The sequence below is a fragment of the Alosa alosa genome, chromosome 1 (assembly GCF_017589495.1).
Source record: "Alosa alosa isolate M-15738 ecotype Scorff River chromosome 1, AALO_Geno_1.1, whole genome shotgun sequence".
In the NCBI taxonomy this organism is placed as follows: Eukaryota; Metazoa; Chordata; class Actinopteri; order Clupeiformes; family Clupeidae; genus Alosa; species Alosa alosa.
This window is the reverse complement of record NC_063189.1, coordinates 35,536,243-35,560,596: the sequence shown is the minus strand read 5'-3', so window position 1 is coordinate 35,560,596 and position 24,354 is coordinate 35,536,243. Positions and strand designations below refer to the sequence as shown.

Below are 24,354 nucleotides of genomic sequence, written 5' to 3'. Positions count from 1 at the left end.
TCTCTGTTTTTCGGAAATCATCTGGTTAGCAACAATGTAGAGAAGAACACCTGTGTGTTAGGCCTGCTCATATGACTAAACAAAAAACAACACACTTCAGAAGTTTTGTGTGGGATTGATTTTCCAACATGAGTATCTACTCACAACAACTAGCATACAAGATCACATCAAGAAGCTGCTCTGCACTGAGATGTTATTGTATTGATCTCACACTCTCCTTGATGTAGTTTATGTACACGGCTGATTTGACCAGAACATAATTCCATAAAAGTGTTCTGCTGCATTCCTGCTGACCATGCAATACAGCTTGACCCTTGCAGCTCATGTCAGCCATTTGATACTACTATTGATGATGATGTGACTGATGTGTTTATATGGCAATCACCTCTGTGGCTTTTAAGTGTTCCTCTGCTCAAATCTGGGGCGCGGCTCTATAGACTTTCACCATCATGGCTGTTTCACTGATCCAGAGTGTGAGTCTGTGAGTGTGAACCCATTTGACCTTTCTGCAAATGCAGTCATGCTAATCTCGTCTCTATTGTGCATTGTATTTCCTCTGACGACTGGGCTTTATGGACTTTTCATATTCTCCAAACTTTTTTTAAATATCATATATCTAACCTAATAATAAATGACAAATGATAATATTGGCCTAATTACAGTGCCTGTGTAAACTATTGCATGAAGTAGATGGATATAACTTCTTTCCTGGAACCCCTGCATAAACATATTAATCTGTTGTTGTTGATAATGATGATCTTCTTGTTATTGTTTTGGATTAATCAGTAACAGGATTACATGCTTTGTGTAATCACCCTGGTTGCTCACAGTGTTAATTACTAATGGAGACCATGCTAAATCTACTTAATCTAAAGACTTAGGAGGAGCGGAGGACACTGGAGGGTCTCTAAACCAACCATCATGCGAGTGCACTCAGGTAGATGCAGTGAGACATAGGGTGTTAGTGTAGGCTAAAGCTGACACAAGAACTGCTGGGAAGGGAAGAGAATAAACAACTAAAATATCGTTGTAGTATCTTTCATGCCACATAACAAACCGCTCTTAATACAGCCGTGATGGGTCTGTCTCTATGCTCGTAAAAGCATCCCGTCTCCTGCATGCATTAAAGCCATAACCCCCATAACAAACCGCAACACCAATCACTCGCTGCAGCTGGTTAAGAGACTGCCAAGGGCAATAACTTCTCATTGACCTCCCTTGGCTTATTTGTGATGACCCAGGCAGTAACGGAGAGTAAACGGCTCCCAAGAGGACCTCAGTTAGATCCATGACAATTTGATCCAACATTTTGTGAAGCATGCTCATATTCAAACTACCTCCCATAGCATATCCGAATTTAATCTTAAAATAACGAACATTACACTATGCAGTCTTTAGGCTACTTGAATATACAATATTTTCATAAATGCTTTTTTGGCACTCTATAGCCTAATGACAGCGGCGGTTTCCCTCTAGTGGTAAAAAAAACTCCAGACCTTGTAGGCTATCCAGTAGGCTATCCAAGCAATGAAGCACCTTGCTGAAGCATCCAGGTGAAGCAGTCTCACAGTGTAGCTTAACGGGTCGCCATTATGACATTGCAGAGACGTGGGTAATATGACATTCCCCAATTCAATGCAAGGATCAAACCCATGTTTTGTAACATAACATGTTTGTAACATAGAGCCATTCATGTACTTATTTGGAGGCTCAAAGTCTAAGTTATGGCTATCTTTGCGATAAATGCATACGTTTCAAAATGCATATGCACAAATAAAGCCTGAAACTACACTCACAACATCTTAAACAGCTTCACTGCTGCCCTTCACAATAACGCGTGTGCGTGTGAGCTATCCTGGGTGCTAAAATTAACTTGATTAAGGCCTTCAGATTAATCTTGCTTTATGATTTTAGACTATACAGTGGTGTAGGCCTGCTTTTAAGAAAGACCTATTTTACTTTACTTTACGCTTTCCGATTAAAAAATCGCCACGGAGGCCTAAACACAAAATCAAGACTTTTGTTTCAGTTTTGTCAGTTTCAGACTGACAAAAACCGAACATGTTATTTGACATGATTTTTTTGGTGCATATCACTGAAATTTAAAGTTTGCTTGAAGTTTGACCTGGCCCATACCCAGACTATCATTTAAAACATACCTTGGACAACGAACTAAACTAAAAAAGAGGCAAGTTTCGGTGTCGTTGGATGTGTGAAAGCGACGCAAAGGCTGGACACACCAACAACACGTATCGTACGCCTTTCAGACTCGTTGAATGGAAAACCCATGATTTATCCTAGGAGGCTATAGGCTACGCCTGGTAATGGAGATACTTAATTAATACAATCCGGACACTGTCCTCATGCCCATAAGCAGTGCGCTGTGACCTGTGAGAATCAGTCTGCTAGACAGAAACGACAGGTCAGAGAGAGAGAGGGCATGTCTCACACTGCTAGCCAAGGCCGACATGTCACATAGCGATGGGACGATATCATTCACTATGGACCTGTTAAGCTTAATGTTGCCTTTGGTATTTCAAGAGATTTCATTGCATCGTAATTAAATGACTCAAAGCCGGTATGGAGTATGAAACATTGGTGACAAGAGATGAGGTCGGGCGTAAGCAATTAAAGTCCCTGGCAGGCAACCCTAGCGCAAGCACGCAGATAAGGTTTCCTACGCTGGTAAAAAAGATCCGTGACACCGCCTTAGATAGTATTTCCACTTGTTTCTTGTAGCGGTCGCGTGCATGCCTTTACATGGATGTATTTGGACACATGTTATGGTAGTTATTTCATCACTAGACATTACTGGACTATTGCCATTTATGTTGCTATGACTATATGGATCTCTGGATGCCTGATTCTCAATACGCACCCTCGGGCCCAAACGCATAGTGCTGGTTAGTGCGCGATGGATTCATGTTACTCGACATAACCAGGATGGGGCAGGCCGTCCGTAGGCACTGAGATGCCAAGCCTGTGGAAGAAGATAGTGTTCTCGTTTGGCTCTATAATCTGCATTACCTCCACCGTGGTCTTGGTAGTAGCGCTGGGAAGTGAAAGCTGGGTGACCGGGACCATTCTATGCAAGACTGGAGTGGACCTGGTTAACGCCTCTAGTCCAGAACTGGTGCAGTTTACCGGAGACATTTATTTTGGTCTCTTCCAGGGAGGAAAAACTAGGAAGTGTGGCTTAGGAATCCGGTGGTCGAAAATCTACAGTGAGTGTTTTGATTAATGATTAATCTAGCTTAGACTATTTGATGTCTCTAAGCATACCCTACTTTATTTGCTAACCTTTTACAGTTTCATTTATACTCTGAGAATGTTCTTTTATAGTGCTTTATGGCATAGCCTACAATTATCATTTGCTAGTTGCCATTGCAATGCATTACCTATATGTCTCACAAAGCAAGATGCAGAATGGAAACTGCAGCCCTGTTATCTGCATTGATTTTTGGTCTTCAAGTCCAGGGTGCAATGATCTGCAATGTCTTTTTCTAATATAGTGTTTATTTTCATTTTTATCTTCTAGTTTTCCCCAAACTTGTGAAGACACTGAATGAAGGACTTCATGCAATTGTCATTTTGTTCATATTTGTTGCCATAGGTTTTGCTTTTGTCAGTTTAGCTTTCTGCATTTACAATGCCAGGAAAGTGCCATACCAGTCTATTAAAGGACCACTTGGGCTGTACCTCTGGAACTTTATTGCAGGTTTGTTGTGTTCACCACATTGTATTTAAATGAAAAGTCAGGGATTTGTAATAAAGAGGTTCAGGTTTGGTATGTCTTGAATAGGCCTACCACCCTTAAGTTCTTAAATTGTGTAACACAGGTCGCCTCTCTCTCTCTGTTTCTGTCTTTTACTTGCTCTATTCCTTCCAGGTCTTTTTGGGTCATTGGCATCTCTTTGTTTCCTAGCATCAGTGTGTCATCACAACCTGACAGAAAGAGTGGCCAACTACAAAGAGAGCTTCTTCCAGTTAGTGGTTTTGGAAGAGGACCTTGGGTTCTCCTTCTGGTTGTGTGTAGCCAGCGCTGCTCTACATGGCGCCAACATACTAGTAGTGGCCATGAGTAAGATACACCTACCCAAAATACAGACCAAGAAACCTGAAGAGCCTACAGTCACTGCAGATGACCTGCTATACTGAGCAGTGATATGGGGAAAGATGTATTTGCAGTACAAAATGTAAATAAACGCTGACGTGAGTTTTCCATGTGTAATAAAAATGTATAGTGTAATTCATAGCCATGTGTTGTGTCTGCCATTATGATAGTTGCATTGCAGATCAATCTAACTTTTCAACAAGACCCTGAATGCAGGCCTACTGGCCTAGGCCTATAAAAAGAACATCTTAGGCCTAACACTGAGTTTGTCAGGATATAGCCTAGGCATAGGCTGACTTGTATCTGGGAATGCTATTGTTTATTTATTTATTTATTTTCTTTAAAGTATGCATTTTTAAAAGTATTTCTGCAACAGCCTAACATCTAGATAATAGACAATTGGACGAGGTAATGAACATGTTGCCTTATTTTACAATTTCAGCAAAACCCCGCTAAACCAGTTCGTGGCGCTGGTGTATTATTGGTAGAGAGCGCACTGGCCTTGGTTTACACAGACGTAATAACTGTGCGACACACTGAGGTCGGATTTGGAAGCAGGAGATGTCAACCTTTTGGATTGAACACATGTAACTCATTCATGATATATTTGGCCTGAATTTTTAAGTTTATTTATTACGGCTGTTTCTCTCGAGTGGAGAATGTTGTCACCTTGCAGACAAGCGGTGCTGTCTGCTTTTAGGAGACACAACTGTCGGTTATTCTCAGCAACTCAGGGCAGGGAAGCTAAAAAAGTAAGTTCACGCTAACATCACGCTTCGTAACTTACCTAGTTCGCCCTGGCAATAGGAATGTTGTCAAAGTAAAGTCAAATGCTCATCAAAGCTAACGAATACTGAATGTTAATGAAATTATCTTTCCCGTGGTGTTTTAGGGACTGGTTTTGGGAATTTATGAAAAAGAGAAGAATGGTGAAAGCGCACGTTTCACGGAGGCGGGTGCAGCATTTGATAGTTACCTATCGGGAAAGTTGAGTCAGATGCTCTCAATGTAAGGTTAACTCGGTGGCAAAGAATTTAAAATGTTACGCCCTATCCGACGGAGCTGTTGTGAAAAAAAAAACTTTTCTTTTGTTTAGATCTGGCCCTCCTGTCAAGAAAGGCAAGAGTCGCGTATTTTATGGTCTACATGAGGTAACAGCTATTTTTGACTGGAATTAATCTATACACTATTAAACTATTTTCAAACCTGTATTACGAATGTATTACAAATATGTCACGAATTGTACCTTTTGTTTTGGTAAAAGGACTTCCCAAGTGTGGTAGTTGTAGGCCTCGGCAACGACTCAGCCGGGGTTTGTGGAAAAGAAAATTGGGACAGCTGCAAGGAGAACATCAGAGCTGCTGTGTCATGTGAGACCTCAGTTCCCCTCAAGTGCGTGTGTGGTGTATGTGTGTGTGAGAGAGTGTGTAGGTGGTATAATGAGATTTGTATGAAACAAGTAGCCTTTGCTGTGTTAGGATTTAATTATTTGGTGTCTGTGTAGCTGGCTGTCGGGTGCTCCAGGACCTGGAGGTGCCTGTAGTGGAGGTGGACCCATGTGGTGATGGTCAGGCGGCTGCAGAAGGTGCTCTGCTCGGCCTCTTTGACTATGATGACCTCAAAAGCAATAAGAAGTTCAAAGTCACTACTCGGCTACATGGAAGGTAGAGCTGTGACTACTTCTGTGTGTGTGTGTGTGTTAGACCTGTGCTAAAATAATTGATATTGCAATATTAATGATGCACTCCTGTAACAATATGTATCAATACAGACACTGGGGTATTGATAAAGCATAAAAAATCTAAAAGCAAAAGACATTTAAAAGTTGTATTGTTAATAACTGTCAGATTTTAAACAGAATTTTATTTTGAAGTATTGTCAGGTTGCTGGCAATACCGAGCCTGTGTGTGTGTGTAAAGGTTAGCCCAGTTTATCTCATATATACTTGCACCATAATAATGTTTCTTAGCGGGTCGAACAGAATCAGCACCAATGGCAGATTCATTTGACAGTTCTTTCCTTCTGACCTCAGCACAGAGCTCGCTGCGTGGGAGAAAGGAGTGGTCTACGGTGAGGGACAGAACCTGGCCCGGTGGCTCATGGAGGCTCCAGCAAACCATATCACCCCAACAGTATTCGCTGACACTATCGAGCACAAGCTCGCACCCTATTCAGACAGAGTGATCATCCACAAGAGGTACTGCTTGCAAAGATGGTCTTCTAACAGGGCTTTTCATCTCTTTTAACCTGGAGTACTTTAGTTCAGTCTGCCTCTTGCTCTCTCAGACCAAAGCCGTGGATTGAGGCGCAGCAGATGGGAGCGTTTCTGAGTGTGTCTAAAGGTTCAGACGAACCCCCAGTCTTCTTGGAGATCCATTACAACGGCAACCCGGACAACAGCAAAGCACCTCTGGTCCTCGTGGGCAAGGGCATCACCTTTGACAGGTAAAGTCTAACATTACTATAATGGCAATATTAAAACATGTCTAGAAGTTCTACTGCCACCTTTTGAAATTCCTTTCATTTTGCTTGGTAAATATAGTCTGTGTGTGTGTGTCACCTCTACTCTCAGTGGCGGTATCTCTCTGAAGCCTCCCTCAGGCATGGATGCCATGCGGGCAGACATGGGTGGTGCTGCCACCGTGTGTTCCGCCATCGTCACGGCAGCAGCTCTGAGGTTACCAGTCAACATCGTAGGTAGGCCACCTTCATTCCTGCCTGAACAGAGGTTCAGTTATAATACTGTGTGTGTGTGGAGGTGATGCATGGTGCAGTGTAAACTGTGGACTGCTTTGCCAGGTCTGGCTCCTCTGTGTGAGAACATGCCCAGCGGTAATGCCAACAAACCAGGGGATGTCGTCAAAGCAAAGAACGGAAAGACTATTCAGGTATTCTGGCCTTACATATAACAACAAAATGTTTTGTCTGCACATGTGCTTGAGTAGTACAGGTCACTGTAATGACGGCAGATTATTTATATCTAATCCATTGTTGTCATGGTGTGTGGTATATTCAGTATTCTGAGTACATTTAACCTGTCTGTTGTCTTCTAACTCCGGTTCGGACCCAAAGGTGGACAACACTGATGCAGAGGGCAGGCTCATTCTGGCTGATGCGCTTTGTTACGCTCACAGCTTCCAGCCTAGGGCCGTAGTAAATGCTGCCACATTAACAGGTATGTGCACTGGTGTAACCAATAAACAATGTGCACTGGTCTAAACAATAAACAATGTGCAATGATGGGGGCGTTTGGGGGGCAGCAGTCAAATCCGTTGTTGTACAGCAGGTCGGAAGATGGTATGGTATGGTCGTAGCTGACGTGGCTGTGTTTTAAATGATGTTTCTGCTCTCTGTCCCAGGGGCCATGGATGTGGCGCTGGGTTCAGCTGCTGCAGGGGTGTTTACAAACTCCGACTGGCTGTGGGGACAGTTACATAAGGTAGAGGCTCATGAGACTGCACGTTTTCTGCATTTGACTGCCATACAAGCATAATGCACACATGCATACTCATGGACCCCCATTTTCAGTCTGTTTTCACATGATTTGTTTCAGGCAAGTGTTATCACAGGTGACCGAGTTTGGAGGATGCCTCTCTTTCAGCATTACAGCAGACAGGTGACGGATAGCCAACTGGCTGACCTCAATAACATTGGAAAATATAGTCGGTGAGTAATTTCTTTCGGTTGGTGGGTCAGTCACACACACATTATCTGGCAAAGGTTGATTAGGCAGATCAGTCATTTTTCACTGCTTCTATCATATGATAATATATTCACAACAAAGTTGAGTTAACAGATCTTGATATGAGAATGCATTGTGTTCCTCAGGTCTGGTGGAGCTTGCACAGCTGCAGCTTTCCTTAGGGAGTTTGTGACTGCTGACCACTGGGCCCATTTGGACATCGCTGGGGTGATGTCCAATAAGGATGAGGTGCCATACCTGCGTAAGGGGATGTCTGGCCGACCCACCCGCACACTGGTGGAGTTTGCAGCTGGTCTTGCCTGTGAAACCTGAGAGGGTTATAGCCACAATGACCTCTCTGGAGTCCCAGGATCTCATAACTCTGTGAAGTGCTGTACATCTGGTGGCAAAAGTGACTTAATTGTGTTGAATGGACTTGTGCATGGCCCTTGATTGAATTCACAGCACTAGGCTGACCTCAAAGAGACAAAATGTCATATGTGTCTTGCGATTTCATCCCATTGTTACCATAGCTCTGTACTTTTTGGAATATCTTTGTATACGATAGTTAGGATGTACTCATGATATTTTAGTGAATATGATTAAGTAAAATGATTGTCATTACTTCAATTATTGTCTGTTAAATCATGCTGCAGGAAGGCCTTCATGCTATGACAGTGATTTGTTATACACCTGAGTTTATATAGTTTCATAGTAGCACAGAGGTTCTGATAAGGAGCATGATAATGTGAACATGTTAATAAATATATTTGTACACTCTTACTCTTAATATTTTCGAGTCAAATCCTGTGATGTTGAAAGGTATCAGTCGAACCTCCGTAATGGTAGGGGGCGATAGTGGTTTCAGACTGTCAAGAACCTTATGATTATCAAGCCGTTTTCATTCAACAATCATGGCTTCATCCATGAGTGGTATGTTTCTGGGTCAGCAACAGTCCGGACCACATCCCTCTGGAGGTCCCGGTGGTCCTGGACAGCCTGGTATGCTTCCCGGACCTCCCGGCGCCAGGGGATCAAGTAGCAATACTTTAGTTGACGATCTAGAGGCGGCGTTCGAGGTGGGTACATTTTACGTTAGCCAGTGCTGCTACTGTGCTTACAATGCTAACAATAGCTAACATTAACTGACAAACATGACATTCTGAACGTTTGTGCCTTTGTAGTTCCGTCTACAAGAGATCAGATCACTGCATTTGCTTGCCATCACACTGGGCGAAAGAAAGAAGCATGACACGCCAGCGTTACCGATGGTAGTGAACACAGGCATCAAATAGGGCCTGTTGCTACAACGCTAACGTTAGACGTCGTTGATGGCCTACTTTTTTCAGGATTAATTAGTGATACCAATTGTTTGCATGGCCAAGTATTTATAATGAATATACATTTACTGTGAATTAAAACCGTAGTGTCAGAATTGACAAAAACGCAAACTACACCACAAAAGTGGTAACTGGAAAAGCCAAAATTCTATGGTCAATCTCATAACTGCAAGTTGCACACTTGATAATGACAAGTGCGATTGCAGGCATGCATGGTAGCCCTGCAGTATTCTGCAAAAAAAAAAACGTATGAAGGTAAAGAAACAATATGTTGGCATTGTTGGAGGTTCACATTTTTCACTCTGTGACCCCAACATATTCAATACGTTAAGTTTTCGCTCCTTGACTGAGGGGCTGCACAACATCAATCAGGAACGAACAACATGTATAAAAATGCTGAATATCGGCTCCGACAATGCAATGAAACAAGTACCATATTGACAGTGTAACCTATAACTGTGTTTACAGGCATGTTTTGCTTCTCTTGTGAGTCAAGACTACGTAAATGGAACAGATCAAGAGGAGATTCGTACGGGTGAGTTAATACGACATGAAGGTGAACTTGTTACCATCAGCTTACCGACTAGTAGCATTCGTCCCTCTTCCATGACTTTCTGAAAGGGTTATCATTAATTGTTTTATGTTATTTTTTGTTAAGGTGTTGACCAGTGTATCCAGAAGTTCTTGGATGTCGCCAGACAGACCGAATGCTTCTTTCTTCAGAAAAGGCTGCAGCTCTCTGTACAGAAACCTGAACAAGTGGAGAAAGAGGTAAAGTTGATTAGATTAGATTAGATTTTATGTTTTCAAAGAATTGGTAAATGAAGCCTACAGGTGCTACTTTCCCGCTTCCCTCACCATTGTAGCAAATTGTAGGGTTGTGCTCTTCCCCCTAGTGGTGTGTGCCATGTAATATTTGGCTCTTATTGCTGTGTGTCTTGTGAGAATGGTAATGTGTAATTGGGTGTTAAGTGTTCCAATTGAAAATGTGCAAAGTAATGCAAAAGTAGGCTATTGTGATTGAATGCAAACAGGCAAAGGAATTAGAAAATCAACACCATGACCCAGAATAGGTTTGGTTCACTAAAAAAAAAACAAAAAAAAAAAAAAAAAAAGTCTGAATGGAACCAGTTCAAGAACGAATTCTCTGCTGGCCAAAAAAATGCCCAGAGACTTTGTTTGCAGAATTCAGACATTGATATATATATATATATTTTTTTTTAATGCCAAGAAGAGCTAGACATGTGGCTTGATCGGTAACAGATTGAAATGGCAGTGAACTGAAAGCATTAGTGGAAGTTTGAGCTCCTTGTGAATTGTTGTGATTATTGACCCCCTGGAACAGGACATATCAGAACTGCGGAATGAGCTCCAGCGGAAAGAGCTGCTGATCCAAAAGCACTTGGCCAAAATCCACAACTGGCAGCAGGTCCTGGAAGATATCAATGTCCAGCACAAGCGTCCAACAGAGCTCCCTCAGGGTCCACTGGCTTTTCTTGAGCAAGCCTCAGCCAACATTCCTGCCCCCATGAAACCCAACTGAGGCACAGAATATACTTTTGAACTGTGTTGTAAGAATGCTAGAAAACTACATCAGAGTGCTCCTCTAAAGGTGATGAACAGACATTGGAAGGTCAGTTTGGTGACACTGGATTGTCAATGGCATACTGATAGTTACGGGTGTCTTTCTCTCAATTTTTTTTTTTTTGGAGATCTTGGATGCCATGGCATGCCTAATAGGGCTAGTATTGGATTATGCAAGTGTGTGGGAGACATTTCTGAGAGTAAATGCCCATTTCGGAAAATATTTCTAATTTTTGGTCAATTGTTTGTCATTTTTACGTTTTTGTAAATATTTGACATTCTGTTTTGTATTGTCCACAATAAATTTTTACCTGTAGTTGTGTTTGATACCTTTTTTACTTCTATTAAGTTTTTTTTTCCAGATCAAATGTCTCAAAATTTATATAAATTAAATGAATGAAATAGCAAAACAACAGTTTATTAGATCAGAAATCACTGTGGGTGAATGCGGGTGATATGCCAGGGCAGTAGGGGGCGCAGTGACCGTTTCTGGTTTGTACACTCAGAATTACAGCCAATCGGGTAGCGACAAGATTTCAAACCAGAGCGCGGTGAGGGTTAGCTGAAAATGATCAATGACTCCCTCTACGGATACAACGATATAATATGACAGACTGTAAACATGTCAATATAATTTAAATAAGAGACAATAGATAAGGCAGGAAAGTATCGTAAACGTAGGTGAGTAACTTCAACGCAAGTAACTGTTAGCGTTAACGTTTTAAATTAGTACGGTCATGTTCGCTTGTCTGATTTGCAGCAACAGTCATAAGCTAACGTTAACGCTGACTGTTGCAAGAGGAAAACACAGAAAGTAAAATGGTTCAGTTTCATTTAAATAACAACATTAAAATCTGGGGAGGGGGAATTCAGTATAGATAATTTACAGTTATCTGTAACGTTACATCCACAATAAAACTAACGTTAGTGAGTTAGCTCTACCCATAATTTGATCATAGCAGATTGTTAACTGGTGTTAGATGCCTGTCTTTAGTTAGCATAACGGTTGCTATTAAAACGAGTGACTGTCCGTGAACGACAACAGGCAGCAAGTGTCTAAGACCAGTTTCACCACAGCTTTAATATAAATTCATTGTATTTAATTTCACACATATCCGATTTCATTCTCCTCTTTCAAGTGTTGTCCCCTTGATGCCCAGCAATCCTAGTAATCATGAGTGAAACCATGGGACGTAACGTCGTTCCGCTGTTTATGAGGACTTACGGAAGAAGTAAAGTCGTTCGAAAGCCAGACGCCTGGCTTAGCCCAGACTACAGAAAAAAGGCTTTCTCCAGCACGGATGTGTCCGATCCGTCCTTACTAGACGCGAATGACAGCTCAGTGCAACTGAAGAAAAGGTAACGTTGTGGTTCTCACAGGTTCACATGGTAACTGTTGAATCGATTAAAAAATAATTTAGTCTGTTATTACATATATGGAGGACTGTCAAGTATTTGATGGCTCACTTTGCATCACTAGGAAAAAGAAAGGCAGGGCTGCTAAGAGGGCGACGTCAAACTCGAAAGAGGGGGACAGCGATGTGGAAAACGTATTCCTAACCGAGCCTGTAGCCAAAACAACCAAAGTGACAAGGTGAGGCATGCCCATGAAAACACTTGACTGATTGTTATTATTCAACCCAGTAGTAGAATCTGTTTTTTGTTTTGTTTTGCCAAATATGTCATACTAGTTTGTGACCAGAATAGGTAGTCATCCTGTCTCATAATGTGCACCCTTGTCAGCCAGAGAAAGCCACCCCGGCAGCCCATGAGGAAAGGTCGAGGAAGAGTGCTGCTCAGCAGCATGAGCGAGAATGAGAAGCCTACCGCGGTCATGAGGAGAGGCCAGAAGAAGTCTGCACGCATCTTCAGTACCAGCGAGAGTGAGGAAGACTCTCTGATGAAGAATCCCAGAGTCACCACAGTGCTCCAAAAGAACAACTCAAGAGCCAAGACATTAGAGTAAGTGTGTGTGTTTGTTTGTTTTTTGGCAGAGGTTGACATTAAAGGTAAGTTTGGGTAGGCAAGGCAGATGTATCTATACACAAGAGTAATTAACTGTGCATTGCATTAACAATAGCAAAGAATAAAAGTAAATAAAAGAATAACAGGGCAGAAGTAAAAACAGAGACCTAAGTGATTTCTAACGTCCAGCACTTTTTGTAACATTCAGGGAATATGTCCTCATGATCCGCTAGCTCTTCATTCTCTTATTGCAATATTCAAAACCCCCGCTCTTCTTACACAGACCTGGCTCTGTAAAGGGGGGCTAGCCTGTCCCCCAATTAAGCAATAACAAAACACTGTAGTTTCTCAGGGAACACTAAAGGGAGGGGTGAGCAACCTTACTGGTGTGTTTTGTTTGTATGCTTTGTAAGTTGCTTTGGACAAAAGCGCCTGCTAAGAAGCATAAACAAACACTACGTCATCCAGCATCGCTTACCCTACCTTTAATTGTTATTTCATTACGCTAGGTTTTGCACAATAATGGCTATCATTAATCCATTGTTATACAACCCCGAATCAGAAAAAGTTGGGACGTTGTGTAAAATGCAAATCAAAACAGAATGTGATAATATACAAGTCTCGTAAACCCATATTTAGCAGCAAAAAGGACATAGACAACATATTAAATGTCCAACTTTTTTGAAACATGTTGCTAGTATCAAATTCAAAATGAACATAATTTCCATGAAATAGTCAAATTTGTCATTTTCAACATTTGATATGTTGTCTGTGTCCTTTTTGCAACTGAACATGAGTTTAAGACTCATTTGCAGATTTTTACATTTTGTTTTTAAGTGAACTAAAATAGTATCAGTATAGTTATTATAATTTTCTTTATCTAATTGCTCTTCCAATGTACAGTATTTACTCTCTAAAAGTCAAAAGTTAATGTTTTTTGTTTGTTTGTTTTTGTATTGTATGGTTTTCTACCAGCAGCTCAGAGGACTCTGCTGCGCCTGCACCTGGCAAATTTGTAACTGCTCGGAGAAGAGTCCAGTCAGTTAAATCAAGAGGACCAAGTTCCAAGCCACCGGTATGCATGTTGCTTTGTTTGATTTGTGCTATTGTTAATGTGAACATGATGTGCCATGTTCTGAGTTCAGTCTTGGGCCTCTGGATCTCACTTTCAGGTCTAGCATCTAACATCCTAGCCCTGTGCAATTAATTGAATTTCAGTTATGACTTCCGACAATTATGAAAACAACATAATCGAGAAAGAGAGAGAGAGAGAGAGTGATTTCTTTGAACAGTGATTTTGTTTTGAGTTACAGGCATACATTTAGCACACCTCTTTGCTTTACAGTGGTAGCTGTTTTATAAGTATACTGTATACATTATAGTACATATATTGTTTTATTTGTCTTTTAGTTTAATTATATTTAAGATTTAAATCCACTGTTAAAAAGCATGTTTTGAAAGTTAAGTAAACGGACGTGTCCCAAATTGTGGTAAAGAACCATGATGTCAATACTGACAAAAGAAATACTGTCAATACTGTCATAATCAAGCAGCCCACTTCCGAGCACATCTAACTCTTGAGTTAATCAGTTGAGCACATGTAACACATATCTAACTCTTGAGTTCATCAGTTGAGCTAGAATGATCTGTGCTGCACTGCTTCCTCATTACTCTTCAGTGTATCTGTGCACTGTAGACTGGCATTCATTCACTTATGACGGCCCTGGGGCCAAACGCAGCCCACGGCCTCTTTCCCACAATATGATGGGGATGTTTTGATTGCACAGTTCACTGTATTTGTGACAGTTCCTAGTAATCTTGGGGTTAATCAAGGAGTTTACAATCAGAGGAATGTGGATTTAATGTAAAACTAATGGACCAATGGCTAATTCTGATTAAATATTTTGCAAACGAATTCACTGGTCCGCCTAATATACTGATACACTTACAACTAAATAGAATGCAAAGGCTGTGTAAATCTAACAAGAAAGAACTGGCCCTCAGGTATTTACATAATCTGGCCCCTGTTGGGGGAAAAAATGGACACCCATGATTTATGCAGACCTGGGACAGGCACATTTGAGGATAAGAATTTTGAATCTTATTTTGTGCTGTACTGACATGCTAATCTCTTTCTGGGTGACTGAGTGTATAATATCAGAAATGTCTTTTTGGTTGAACTATCCTGTTAAGCTCTCTGGGACTGTGTCCAAGACTCAGCGGGGCTAGGAAAATCATTATATTAGCACAGTGGAGAATGCCCCCTCTTTTTTTTTTTTTTTTTTAGTCTCCAAGGATCAGAAAAGAAAATTGCTCATAATTTAGTTTGAAATACTGCTTTCATAATGTAGGGCAAATTTAACATCCATAAAGTTCAAACTATCATGACATTTGCATAACATTTTGTGTCTACATTGAAGTGAGGTTAAATTACAGTGTTCTGGTAATCTTTATGGTGCTTAGTATTTTCTGGTGTTCATGTCTGACTGTCCGCCATGATTTTGCTCCAGGTTCTCTGTCCAAGCGTGAACCTGGACTCCTCCGATGACTTTGCGCGGGCCGCCCCCGTGCTCCCTCGCGCAGTAACCCGCCGCAAGCGGCTTCCCTTGCGGCCGCCCGTCAGCCTGGAGCGCACGTCCTCGGACATTTCCATGGGCCCGCCCCCTGGTGGCGTCCGTGTCCACCGCCCACAGTCCCTGCTGAACGCGAGCGCCGATGACCCGTCCCTGCCCTGCCACGCCCCACTCTTCTCCAGCACGCCGTCCGCTGCCCTGGGCCGGCGTCTGCTCGCCTCGCCCGACGCCTCGCTCAGCGGCATCCACTTCAGCACCGAGGACAGCGCCACCGACACGGAGCTGCCCCGGCAGCCGCAGCAGAAGCGGCCACGGCGGGGGCCGCTTGCACATAGCCGCCTCCGAGAGACGACGGCCTCGCGCTCGCCTCTGGCGGTCGCAGGAGATGACCGAGGCAACGCCGAGCGTCATCGCGAGGCCGCTCTCTCCGGGACAAACGGACAACCGGCACCAGCAGAGCAGACCGGTCAGGTGAGCGTGGAGCTCGCCAGCCAGTCGGTGGAGGTGGCTGATAGCCAGGCTGCAGCACCCAGTCCCATGAAGCCGCCCAGCCAGCTGGCGGACTCTCCCGGTGGAGCTCAAGGGACAGCCGGAGAGTCTGGGCAGGAGGAGCAGCTGGCCAGCCTGGTGCTCTTCTCGCGGGTGGAGGAGGAGGAGGGGGCCGAGGGGGCGGATGATGACGAGCAGGCGGCCAGCGGCTTTGTGACGGCCGAGACGCGCCTGGACTCCCTGGTGGAGGCACTGAAGGAGCGGTGTCGGACGGCCAGCCCCGTGGTGAGGCTGCCGCGGACCGACCTCCTCCTCCCCCTGCCCATACTGGACAGCAGCAGCCAGATTCTCAGCGCGGGGGAGACCTTCTCCTCTTGCCTGGACAGCCAGCCCGTTGTCCGCACCAGCGCCAGACGGACAGGTCCCGTCTTCGAGCTCTCCTCCTTCTCAGAGCTGCCCAGCCTCTGCGTTACCGACCCTCCGGCTCCACCTACCATCCCCTCCCCCAGCCAAGCAGAGGCCATGGAGGAGCCCAGAGAAGAAGAAGCAACAGCACGAGTCGTAGGAGAAGTGGACGAAGAGGAGAGCTGCGTTGGGGAGGGCGGGGAGGCGGCAGGGCTGGACGAGCTGGTGGAGCGTCTGAAGGCCCGCTGCGTCTCCTGCCAGCCCGTCATCCTGCTGGACGCGCGTCGCCTGTCCCCCTTCCTGCTCCGCCACCACGCCGTCGCCGCAGCCTCGGCTCCTCGGGCGCCAGTGCCCGCAGCGCAGACCGAGCCTGAGTCCGAGAGCTCCAGCTCCAACAGCAGCGCGCTCCCTGCCCCCACCACCCCCTCCTCCTCCAACAGCTCGGCGGGACACCACCTGGGCAAAGAGGCCGGCGAGGGTCAGCCCGAGCGCCGCCGCCTCAACAGGCGTAGGCTGTCGGACAGCTTTTCTAGGGTCAGTGGCGGTGGCGCCAGTGGGTCGGGCTCCTCTCCTGAGCGGACCGTGCTGGCGAGCAGGAGCAAGCAGCCCGTGGGGCGAGTGGGCACGGGGAGGAAGGCCTGCGTCAGCGGCCTCAGCGTCAGCCGCTGGACCAAGCGGGACACGAACTTGGCCCGCGCCCAGCACAATGCGCACGACTCGCTGGACTTTGGCCCGGCAGCTGTGGCCAAACCCAGCAAGGTGAGGTCAGGGCTTCACTGTTGAAGGGGTTCTGGGTTTGGGACAGTGCCTTGTTTTTGCTGGGAATTGATGGATAGGCGGTTAACATAGTTAGTCAAATGTGTTTTTTCAGTCAGTTAGTTTCTATGTGTTTCAGAAATAGAGCACACTGCGGTGTGTGTTTGTGTGTGTATGAGAGCGGTTGCTACCTCCTAACATTTTTTTACTAAGTTACACTGACACTAGGACTCTGTGTGTGTGTGTAGGAGCTTTTGTCCAACTGGCCAGCGCTGCCTGTCACCCCGGCGCGTGCGGAGCAGCTGAACATCTCGTCCATCCTGGCCGGCCTCTCCCCAGACGCGTCCCTCTCCACACACATGTGGAGCCGGCTCAAAGCTGCCCTGTCCGTCCACAAGAAGAAAACCGGTACAGCGTCCACACACACACTCTTCTTGTCCAGTCCCAATCTCTTTGGATGCGTGTGGAACATCCAGACGTGAAGTGGGCTAAATTCTCTGTGCTTATTGATGATGAAACACTTTAGCGGTGATGTGATCTGTGTATCTTTGCGCGCTGAAACGGTGATTGTGTGTGATTGTGTGGGTGTGTGTGTGTGTACCTGCAGCATTCGCTACCCCCCACCGTCTTGGCTTGTCTAGCATGCAGTCTCCCGCAGTGCAGCGGCTGAATGCCAGTCAGGACATCTTTGCCTCACCGTCCCTTGCTCCCTTGACCCGTCTGTCCCGGGGTTCACTACACTCCTCTCAGGTGAGCCCTCATGCTCTTTCGTCCATTTCACTCACTCACTCACTCAATAATGTAGTGATTATATGAAGTTTCTTCACCCATTCGCCTGCTTCACTCCAAATCAAAATACAAACATGGAGTTTACCCCTGAGTGACCTGACCTGACCCTCGCCTCCCCCCCAACCCCCCCCCCCCCAGCTCTCGGTGGCGGAGGACATCAGCGACGCGGAGAAGGTGTACCAGGAGTGCCAGCAGGAAGGGCCGCTGACATTCGACCAGTGCATCCCGCCTGCCCGCATGAAGCTCTGCCGCAAGATTGGAGAGGGCACCTTCGGCGAGGTGTTCTCCACCACCAACAGCGACGGCCAACCGGTGGCGCTCAAGGCACGTGTTGTGGCCTGACCTCGTGTCCACTGTTGGATTTCAATTTTTATTACTGGACTGAACCATTACCACGGGGCCTAATGTAGAGCTCACTGCCTTTCAAATGTGTGCAACAGTGCCGTTAAAGTAGCAGTATAATATTTGTCATTGGCATTTCTATGTTTTGTTACCATGAAGCATAAATTCAGAAATCCAGGAGATGGGGGTGATTTATGGATTTGTCTTTGGATAGATGGCTGCGTTTTTGCTGGCACTGCTTTCTCTCTCTCTCTCTCTCTCTCTCTCTCTCTCTCTCTCCTCCCTCTCTCTCTCTCTCTACTTCTTTCTCTCTCTCCCTCTCTCTTTCTCACTCTCTGTCTCTCCCCCCTCTCTTTCTCCCTCTCTCCCTCTCATTGTAAATTCTGCTCATATCTCTTCCTTGCTTTTGATGCTTTGGTATTGATTGCTCTGTCGCTCTGTGCTGTCTGTAGATTATTCCTGTGGAAGGCAAGCAGAAAGTCAATGGGGAGGACCAGAAGAGTTTTGGAGAAATCCTCCATGAAATTATCATCTCCAAGTACGTCGCTGTGCTATTTCACCAGTATCGACTGTCTTTTCAGGAAGAATGTTGCCTTTTTTGGTGTTGCCTTCATCACTTTGTTAAACTGTGTGTGTGTGTGTGTGTGTGTGTGTGCGCGTGCGTGCGTGCCTGTGCACGTGTGTGTGCCTCCAGGGAGCTGAGCAGCTTGGATGAGAAGGAGGAAAACCGAACATGCGGTTTCATCGGCCTGCATGAGTGAGTGAGGATCATTAGTACGCCGTTAGCTCCTCTACACTATTCTCTCCTACACACACTTAGAGTGGTCAATCCCCTCTTCTACTGTCAATACCCAGCTTCACTGACTGGCTGGATGTCTGGTAAAGGACACTATCATGGCTGTGGTTACCTGCGGGACGAGGCCAGAGCCTGACCAAAGCTGTGGATGTATCCTGACATGGTGCCATGTGGCGTAACTTTGTTTGAGTCTCGTGCTCCTTCTCTCCTCTGCAGCTTGCACTGTGTCCAGGGCCCATACCCAAAGCAGCTGCTGAGCGCCTGGGACAAGTTCGACAAGAAGCGCGGCTCCGAGAACGACCGGCCAGGTGAGCACCTCCAGGGCCTGTTGCCCAACGCTTGCCCAGGGCTTGGCCTTGGGGAACAGATCACCGACTGACTGTCGATGGGTTAAACAAAAATGACCCAGGGCTACATTTCCCATGATGCCCTATGATTGTTAAGAGGCTATCATTTTAACCACTGTTTGTTGCTATGGGTGGCTGGTGTTTAAAGCACACTCTGATGTTCTTGCTCTGTTCCCATAGAAACATTTGTTACACCTGACTGCTGTTTTGTCTGTCAGGCATTTCATTTCTCATCCGTTTGTTGTCGGTGTCTGTGTATCTGAGAGTGTGTTCAGCATCAGCGAACGGTCATTACACAGGTGCTGTAACAGAACTCGTTCCTTCCTCAGATTTCTTCGGTGAGGAGCAGTTCTTCTTGATTCTGGAGTTTGAGTTTGGTGGCAGCGACCTTGAAAACATGAACGGCAAGGTAAAGATGACCCCACTCTTACAGATATCATACATACTGTTATAATGATCATGCCCCTATAGTTGACCAGTGGTGGGCTGTGCTGTTTCGGATAGTGAAGCCGTTCTAGTGCAGTCATGGCTTCAGAGGTGTCCATGCTGGGCAGCTCATTGCAGCTGAGAGTGGACACTCTTGCTGCCTCAACGTTTGCCTTTGCGTGTTTGTGTTAGGAGCTGACCTCCTGAGTCGACGGTCCTCAGCGTGATGGACGTGGGCAGCGAGTGTGTGCCACCGATGTGTCCGTCACTCATGCATCAACGTCCACTCTAAACCTACATGCTATTGACTGCTGGACAGGGAGAGGGAGGGGAGAACTGACTTGAGACTGACACTGACTCTGTGTGTGTGTGTGTGTGTGTGTGTGTGTGTGTGTGTGTGCGTGTGTGTAGCTGTCCTCTCTGGCTCAGGCGAAGAGCATCCTACAGCAAGTGACAGCTGCGCTGGCCGTGGCTGAACAGGCCTTGTGTTTTGAGCACAGGTCAGAAAGCACACACATCACACAAGACATGTCTGTACACACACATACACACACACAAACACATCCACACACTCAGTCAAACACACACACTAACAAACATACATACACATTACAAACCACTGGCACACACACACACACACAGTATTTCTCACTGACCGCACACACACATACATATACACACATAAACAACATTGCAATATGAGCCAACCAAACTGTCCCCTAATGTCACGTCCTCCACATCCCCACCCACAGGGACCTGCACTGGGGCAATGTCCTGGTGAAGACCACCAAGCAGAAGGAGTGTGACTACGTCCTGAGTGGTGAAACCCGCTCCTTAGAGACCAGAGGGGTGCAGGTCAACATCATCGACTACTCCCTGTCTCGACTGGAGATAGGTAGGCCACTCACACACACACACACACACACACACACACACACACACACACACACACACACACACATACTTCTGTTGACTGTTGTGTGAACATGGCTTGTGCTGCTCTGTGATATTGTGTGTTCATCTGCCTAGGCTGTGCCCTGGGGGAGAGGCTGTAATCGTTTTAGGCAGTAAATGAAGTTTGCAATCCCAGCGGAAGCTGAAATAAATGGGTCATGCCTACACGTGTCTACATCTCTTTTCTTTCTCTCCATCACTCTCTCTCTCTCTCTGTTTCTCTGTTTCTCTCCTCCCCCTCCCTCCTTCTCTCAGATGGTTTGACGGTGTCCTGTGACATCTCTGCTGACGAAGAGCTGTTCATGGGCCAGGGAGATTACCAGTTTGACATCTACCGCAAAATGCGCGAGGAGAACCGGTAAGTCCACCTCTGCCCACCTCGCGCCGTCCACATCTCGCTGTCTCCGTCCTCCCAGCACATTATTCCGGGTGTGCCTGGGAGCCTCCTGCCTACACGCGCGCCCTGCTGTCAGAAACTATTAGTCAATTCCCCAGTGAGTGTGTGCATCCATGCGTGCTGTTGTAATACTTTAATACCAGCATTAATCTCCTCCTCTATTTCCTTCTCTCCTTCCTCCTCCTCTCCTTATCGTGTCTCTGGGCTAATCACACTCTGGCTCCTTCATTCTCACTCTCTTCTGCACTCTCTCTCTCTTCCACACTCTCTCTCTCTCTCTCTCTCTCTCTTTCTCCTCCAATCTCCCTCTGGCAGTAATAACTGGAGTGAGTACCACCCCCACACTAATGTGCTGTGGCTGCACTATCTGACGGACAAGCTGCTGGGGATGAAGTACAAGAGCAGTGCTCAGGGAGCCCAGGCGAGGGCGCTCAAGAGCAGCCTGCGCACCTTCCTCCAGGACCTGCCGGCCTTCCAGTCGGCCACCGACGTGCTTCATCGCAGCAGCCTGTTCCCGTGAGGGCGCAAAGAGCCGCCGGGGCGCCTGGACTGTTTTAGAAGGACACAGCCTGTGTGCCGCTCGCGCGCGCACACACACACACACACACACACACACACACACACACACACACACACACACACACACACACACACACACACACACACACACACACACACACACAGACTCACTCAGTTTTGATGTGTGTGTGTGCTGCCGTTGGATGCATTTTGGTGTCAGTTATAGAGGGTTTTCCAGGACTTCCTGAAGTTGTACAGAAGCGTACTGGATACTAACACTTTTAAATAAATCCATTTTGATGAGAGCCGACTGGCAATCATGGAAGAAATTGTAAAAATGGGATTAAAAATAAAGTATTTTTATTAGTCACAATATACACAATACATCAGCATTAAATAAGCACATGATATTGGCATGATTTGGCCAGTCACACTCTTACTCACACACGCACGCACACACACACACACACACATACAGAAACAACCCCATATGTGTTTATACTGAGTCTTTGATCTGCTTTGAGGTAACTGAAGTGCCTTTTGAGGTTTTGTCATGACAGAGCGTTGTATACGATTATAGTCAGGCATGAGTTGGGGCAGCTTCTCGCCGGGGCTCCTCAGAAAGAGAAATATTTAGTGAACCACTCCTGTCTCTGAGGGTCCTGTCCATCTGGCGGTACCGTCTCAATCACTCTCTTTTCTGTCGGAGTCCTGGGGAAAGAGGTGGGAAACGAACACATGCTTTAGGACCAAAGGAAGATGGATTTTTGAAGTCTTCATACATAATAATAGCATGCCCTTTTTTCTCAGAATGATATATTGTGTGTTACGTAGTAAACATTGTAATTACTTTTTGTCTCATGCAATTGTGCCCCGAATCCCACAAGACTGATGGTGTAGGAACATCTTCACTATCTAGTGGTTGTTACCATGGAAACAGGCCTGACCACTTTGTGTTACCATGGTAGCCAGAAGGTGTTGTCATGGCCACAGTCCAGAACATTTTGTGAAACCCTGCAAAATCCTTCCAAATGTGTATGTGTCTGCGTGTGTGTGTATATATCTTTTTCACTGGTGACATGCAGGTGTATGTCGCTTCTCTTGCTCATTAAGCCACAGAGCCTATTACTTCTTGGGCTAGCCCATTCTTGGTAGAGAATACAAGCATACATTATTGAGCCATATTCCACACGTTTCATTTCCTATGGTTAGTTAGTTATTAATTGCTGCATGGCCTCCTACTTGTATACAGTACGTGTTCCCATCATTTGGCAGTAAAAAGAAAAACAAGCTTTAAAATCATTTTACACCATTGTCAAATGATCATCTCAATGTATTGTTATTAAATCTGTGAGTTGTGCTCCAGTCACTGGCTCACGGCGCTCACCTGGTGTGTGTGTAGGTGGGGTGTTGATGCGGGAGCTCCTGGGGGGGCGAGCGGCCGTGTCTCTGGCCAGGGGACGGGTTGGGGCTCAGCGTGGAGCCTGAATTTGGGGTGCTGGTGCGGGACAAGGGAAGACCCCGAGAGCTGTGCTCAAAGCTGGGCGAGCGCGCCGTCTGGGGAGACATGGACGTCCCGGCGTCGGGGGTCAGGTAGCCTCGCTCGTAGGCGCTGAGATTTGGGACGCTAGTGACCCGAGGAGGGGTCTCCTCCAAGACCACCTTCTGTGGGGAGCAAAGAAGAGGGACTGCACTAACTGCTACCATGTCAAAAAGCTAGAAGGCAAGAGCCGGCTTCCTCTTGCAAAACATTGTTTGTCAGAGACTATTGTGCCCTTCCTTGCAGATATCAGACACATCATATCATCATATGAAAAAGACATATCACAATTATGGTCATTAAATGCAACTTCCCACAACAGCCCTTCAGGCTTTTCTTCATCTACCCTGACACAATTGTACTACCCTGGAAATCCAGAGTTCCCGCGAGTGCACAACTTGAATTTGCTGAGCAAGTCACTCTGCCGATGAGTAATGATGCTCATTACCTATGCCCATGGAGCCGAGCTGCACCAATCACATTGATGTATCTGATATAGGCGGGCCACAGGCGAGCTAAACATGACGACAGCGCTGCAACGTCGAAGTCCGGAATCAGTCAGTAAACCTTGGTCGTAGTGTTATCCAATTGTAGCGAAGTCCGGAATCATTTAGTAAACATTGGTCATAGTGTTATCCAATTGCGTGCTGTGATATTTTCAAATGCATGCTTGGTGCCGGATTTGGGTCTGAATTTCCAGGCTACAAATGTACTGTCTTGTTTTATATTTATACGTGAGGGATATTGTGTCGGGGAACAGCAGATGATTATTTAAGTGGATGTGTATGGTGTGTATTAATGTGCATATGAATGTGATACGACACAGTTCTTTCAGGCTTACTTTCTTCAGTTCGTAGTGTGAATTTAAAAGAGAGAGAGAAAGATAATATACCTTTAATGTGGGAGTCAGACTGCCGACGTGGGTTTTGCTCTCATAGTGTTTCGGAGTTCCATCACCCACAGGAGGATGCTGAGACAGCTGATGACGCTCTTCCTAAAAAACATGCACCAAACCTCAGCACAATTCCACTCCTGCGTTGCGTGTCAAAACAGCCCTAGATGACCATGTTCATACTGCACTGATGCAGCGATGGCTGCAGTGCTAGGATTTCAGCAGGAGTGCAGAGAGGTCTCACCACCAGTCTCTTGATGAGCTGATCTCTCTCGGCAAGTTTGTCCTGGAGCTTAGAGATGTTGTGCAGATCCTCCAGTCGTGGCTCTCGCCTCCTGGTCCTTTCCTCACGCTCTCTCAGCCTGCACAAACACACACACACAGAGCCTCAGCCACACACATATACGCTTTCAAATCACTTATATCCTGAAAGGGCTAGACATG

General features: G+C 45.8%; 5 protein-coding genes across 6 annotated transcripts in view; 4 read left to right on the top strand and 1 right to left on the bottom strand.

Annotated features, from left to right (window-relative positions):
- The first annotated feature begins 2,871 nt into the window (after positions 1-2,871).
- On the top strand, positions 2,872-4,158 carry clrn2 (clarin 2). The gene is made up of 3 exons (XM_048263412.1): positions 2,872-3,224; positions 3,539-3,718; positions 3,890-4,158. Exons 1-3 carry the CDS (start codon positions 2,972-2,974, stop codon positions 4,156-4,158), a joined length of 702 nt encoding a protein of 233 aa, XP_048119369.1. The 5' UTR covers positions 2,872-2,971.
- Positions 4,159-4,643: 485 nt separating this feature from the next.
- lap3 (leucine aminopeptidase 3) lies at positions 4,644-8,579 on the top strand. Its single transcript, XM_048263581.1, has 13 exons — positions 4,644-4,866; positions 5,007-5,122; positions 5,211-5,265; positions 5,379-5,484; positions 5,619-5,778; positions 6,147-6,311; positions 6,401-6,559; positions 6,687-6,811; positions 6,914-7,002; positions 7,187-7,289; positions 7,474-7,553; positions 7,668-7,780; positions 7,943-8,579. Exons 1-13 carry the CDS (start codon positions 4,774-4,776, stop codon positions 8,127-8,129), a joined length of 1,551 nt encoding a protein of 516 aa, XP_048119538.1. The 5' UTR covers positions 4,644-4,773; the 3' UTR covers positions 8,130-8,579.
- Positions 8,580-8,679: 100 nt separating this feature from the next.
- med28 (mediator complex subunit 28) lies at positions 8,680-11,036 on the top strand. Its single transcript, XM_048263594.1, has 4 exons — positions 8,680-8,875; positions 9,605-9,671; positions 9,795-9,907; positions 10,482-11,036. Exons 1-4 carry the CDS (start codon positions 8,711-8,713, stop codon positions 10,677-10,679), a joined length of 543 nt encoding a protein of 180 aa, XP_048119551.1. The 5' UTR covers positions 8,680-8,710; the 3' UTR covers positions 10,680-11,036.
- A 211-nt stretch (positions 11,037-11,247) lies between these two features.
- On the top strand, positions 11,248-21,842 carry haspin (histone H3 associated protein kinase). Of its 2 annotated transcripts, none has more exons than XM_048258502.1 (17): positions 11,248-11,401; positions 11,860-12,079; positions 12,201-12,314; positions 12,464-12,682; positions 13,664-13,760; positions 15,196-16,911; positions 17,157-17,316; positions 17,516-17,658; positions 17,836-18,021; positions 18,492-18,577; positions 18,734-18,796; positions 19,052-19,143; positions 19,512-19,591; positions 20,020-20,108; positions 20,361-20,503; positions 20,818-20,920; positions 21,275-21,842. In XM_048258502.1, exons 2-17 carry the CDS (start codon positions 11,895-11,897, stop codon positions 21,477-21,479), a joined length of 3,681 nt encoding a protein of 1,226 aa, XP_048114459.1. In that variant the 5' UTR covers positions 11,248-11,401; positions 11,860-11,894; the 3' UTR covers positions 21,480-21,842. The 2 variants fall into 2 exon arrangements, with proteins under 2 accessions (XP_048114459.1, XP_048114451.1); XM_048258494.1 differs by having other exon boundaries at positions 13,661-13,760.
- The window catches only part of fam184b (family with sequence similarity 184 member B), a 36,420-nt gene continuing 33,887 nt past the window's right edge, over positions 21,822-24,354 (bottom strand). Inside the window, exons 16-19 of the mRNA XM_048258515.1 lie at positions 24,155-24,272; positions 23,911-24,012; positions 22,866-23,143; positions 21,822-22,189 (exon numbers count right to left, since the gene is read on the bottom strand). Of these exons, the coding sequence (XP_048114472.1) occupies positions 22,096-22,189; positions 22,866-23,143; positions 23,911-24,012; positions 24,155-24,272 (592 nt within the window). The 3' untranslated portion in view covers positions 21,822-22,095. The remainder of the gene's footprint in view (positions 22,190-22,865; positions 23,144-23,910; positions 24,013-24,154; positions 24,273-24,354) is intronic.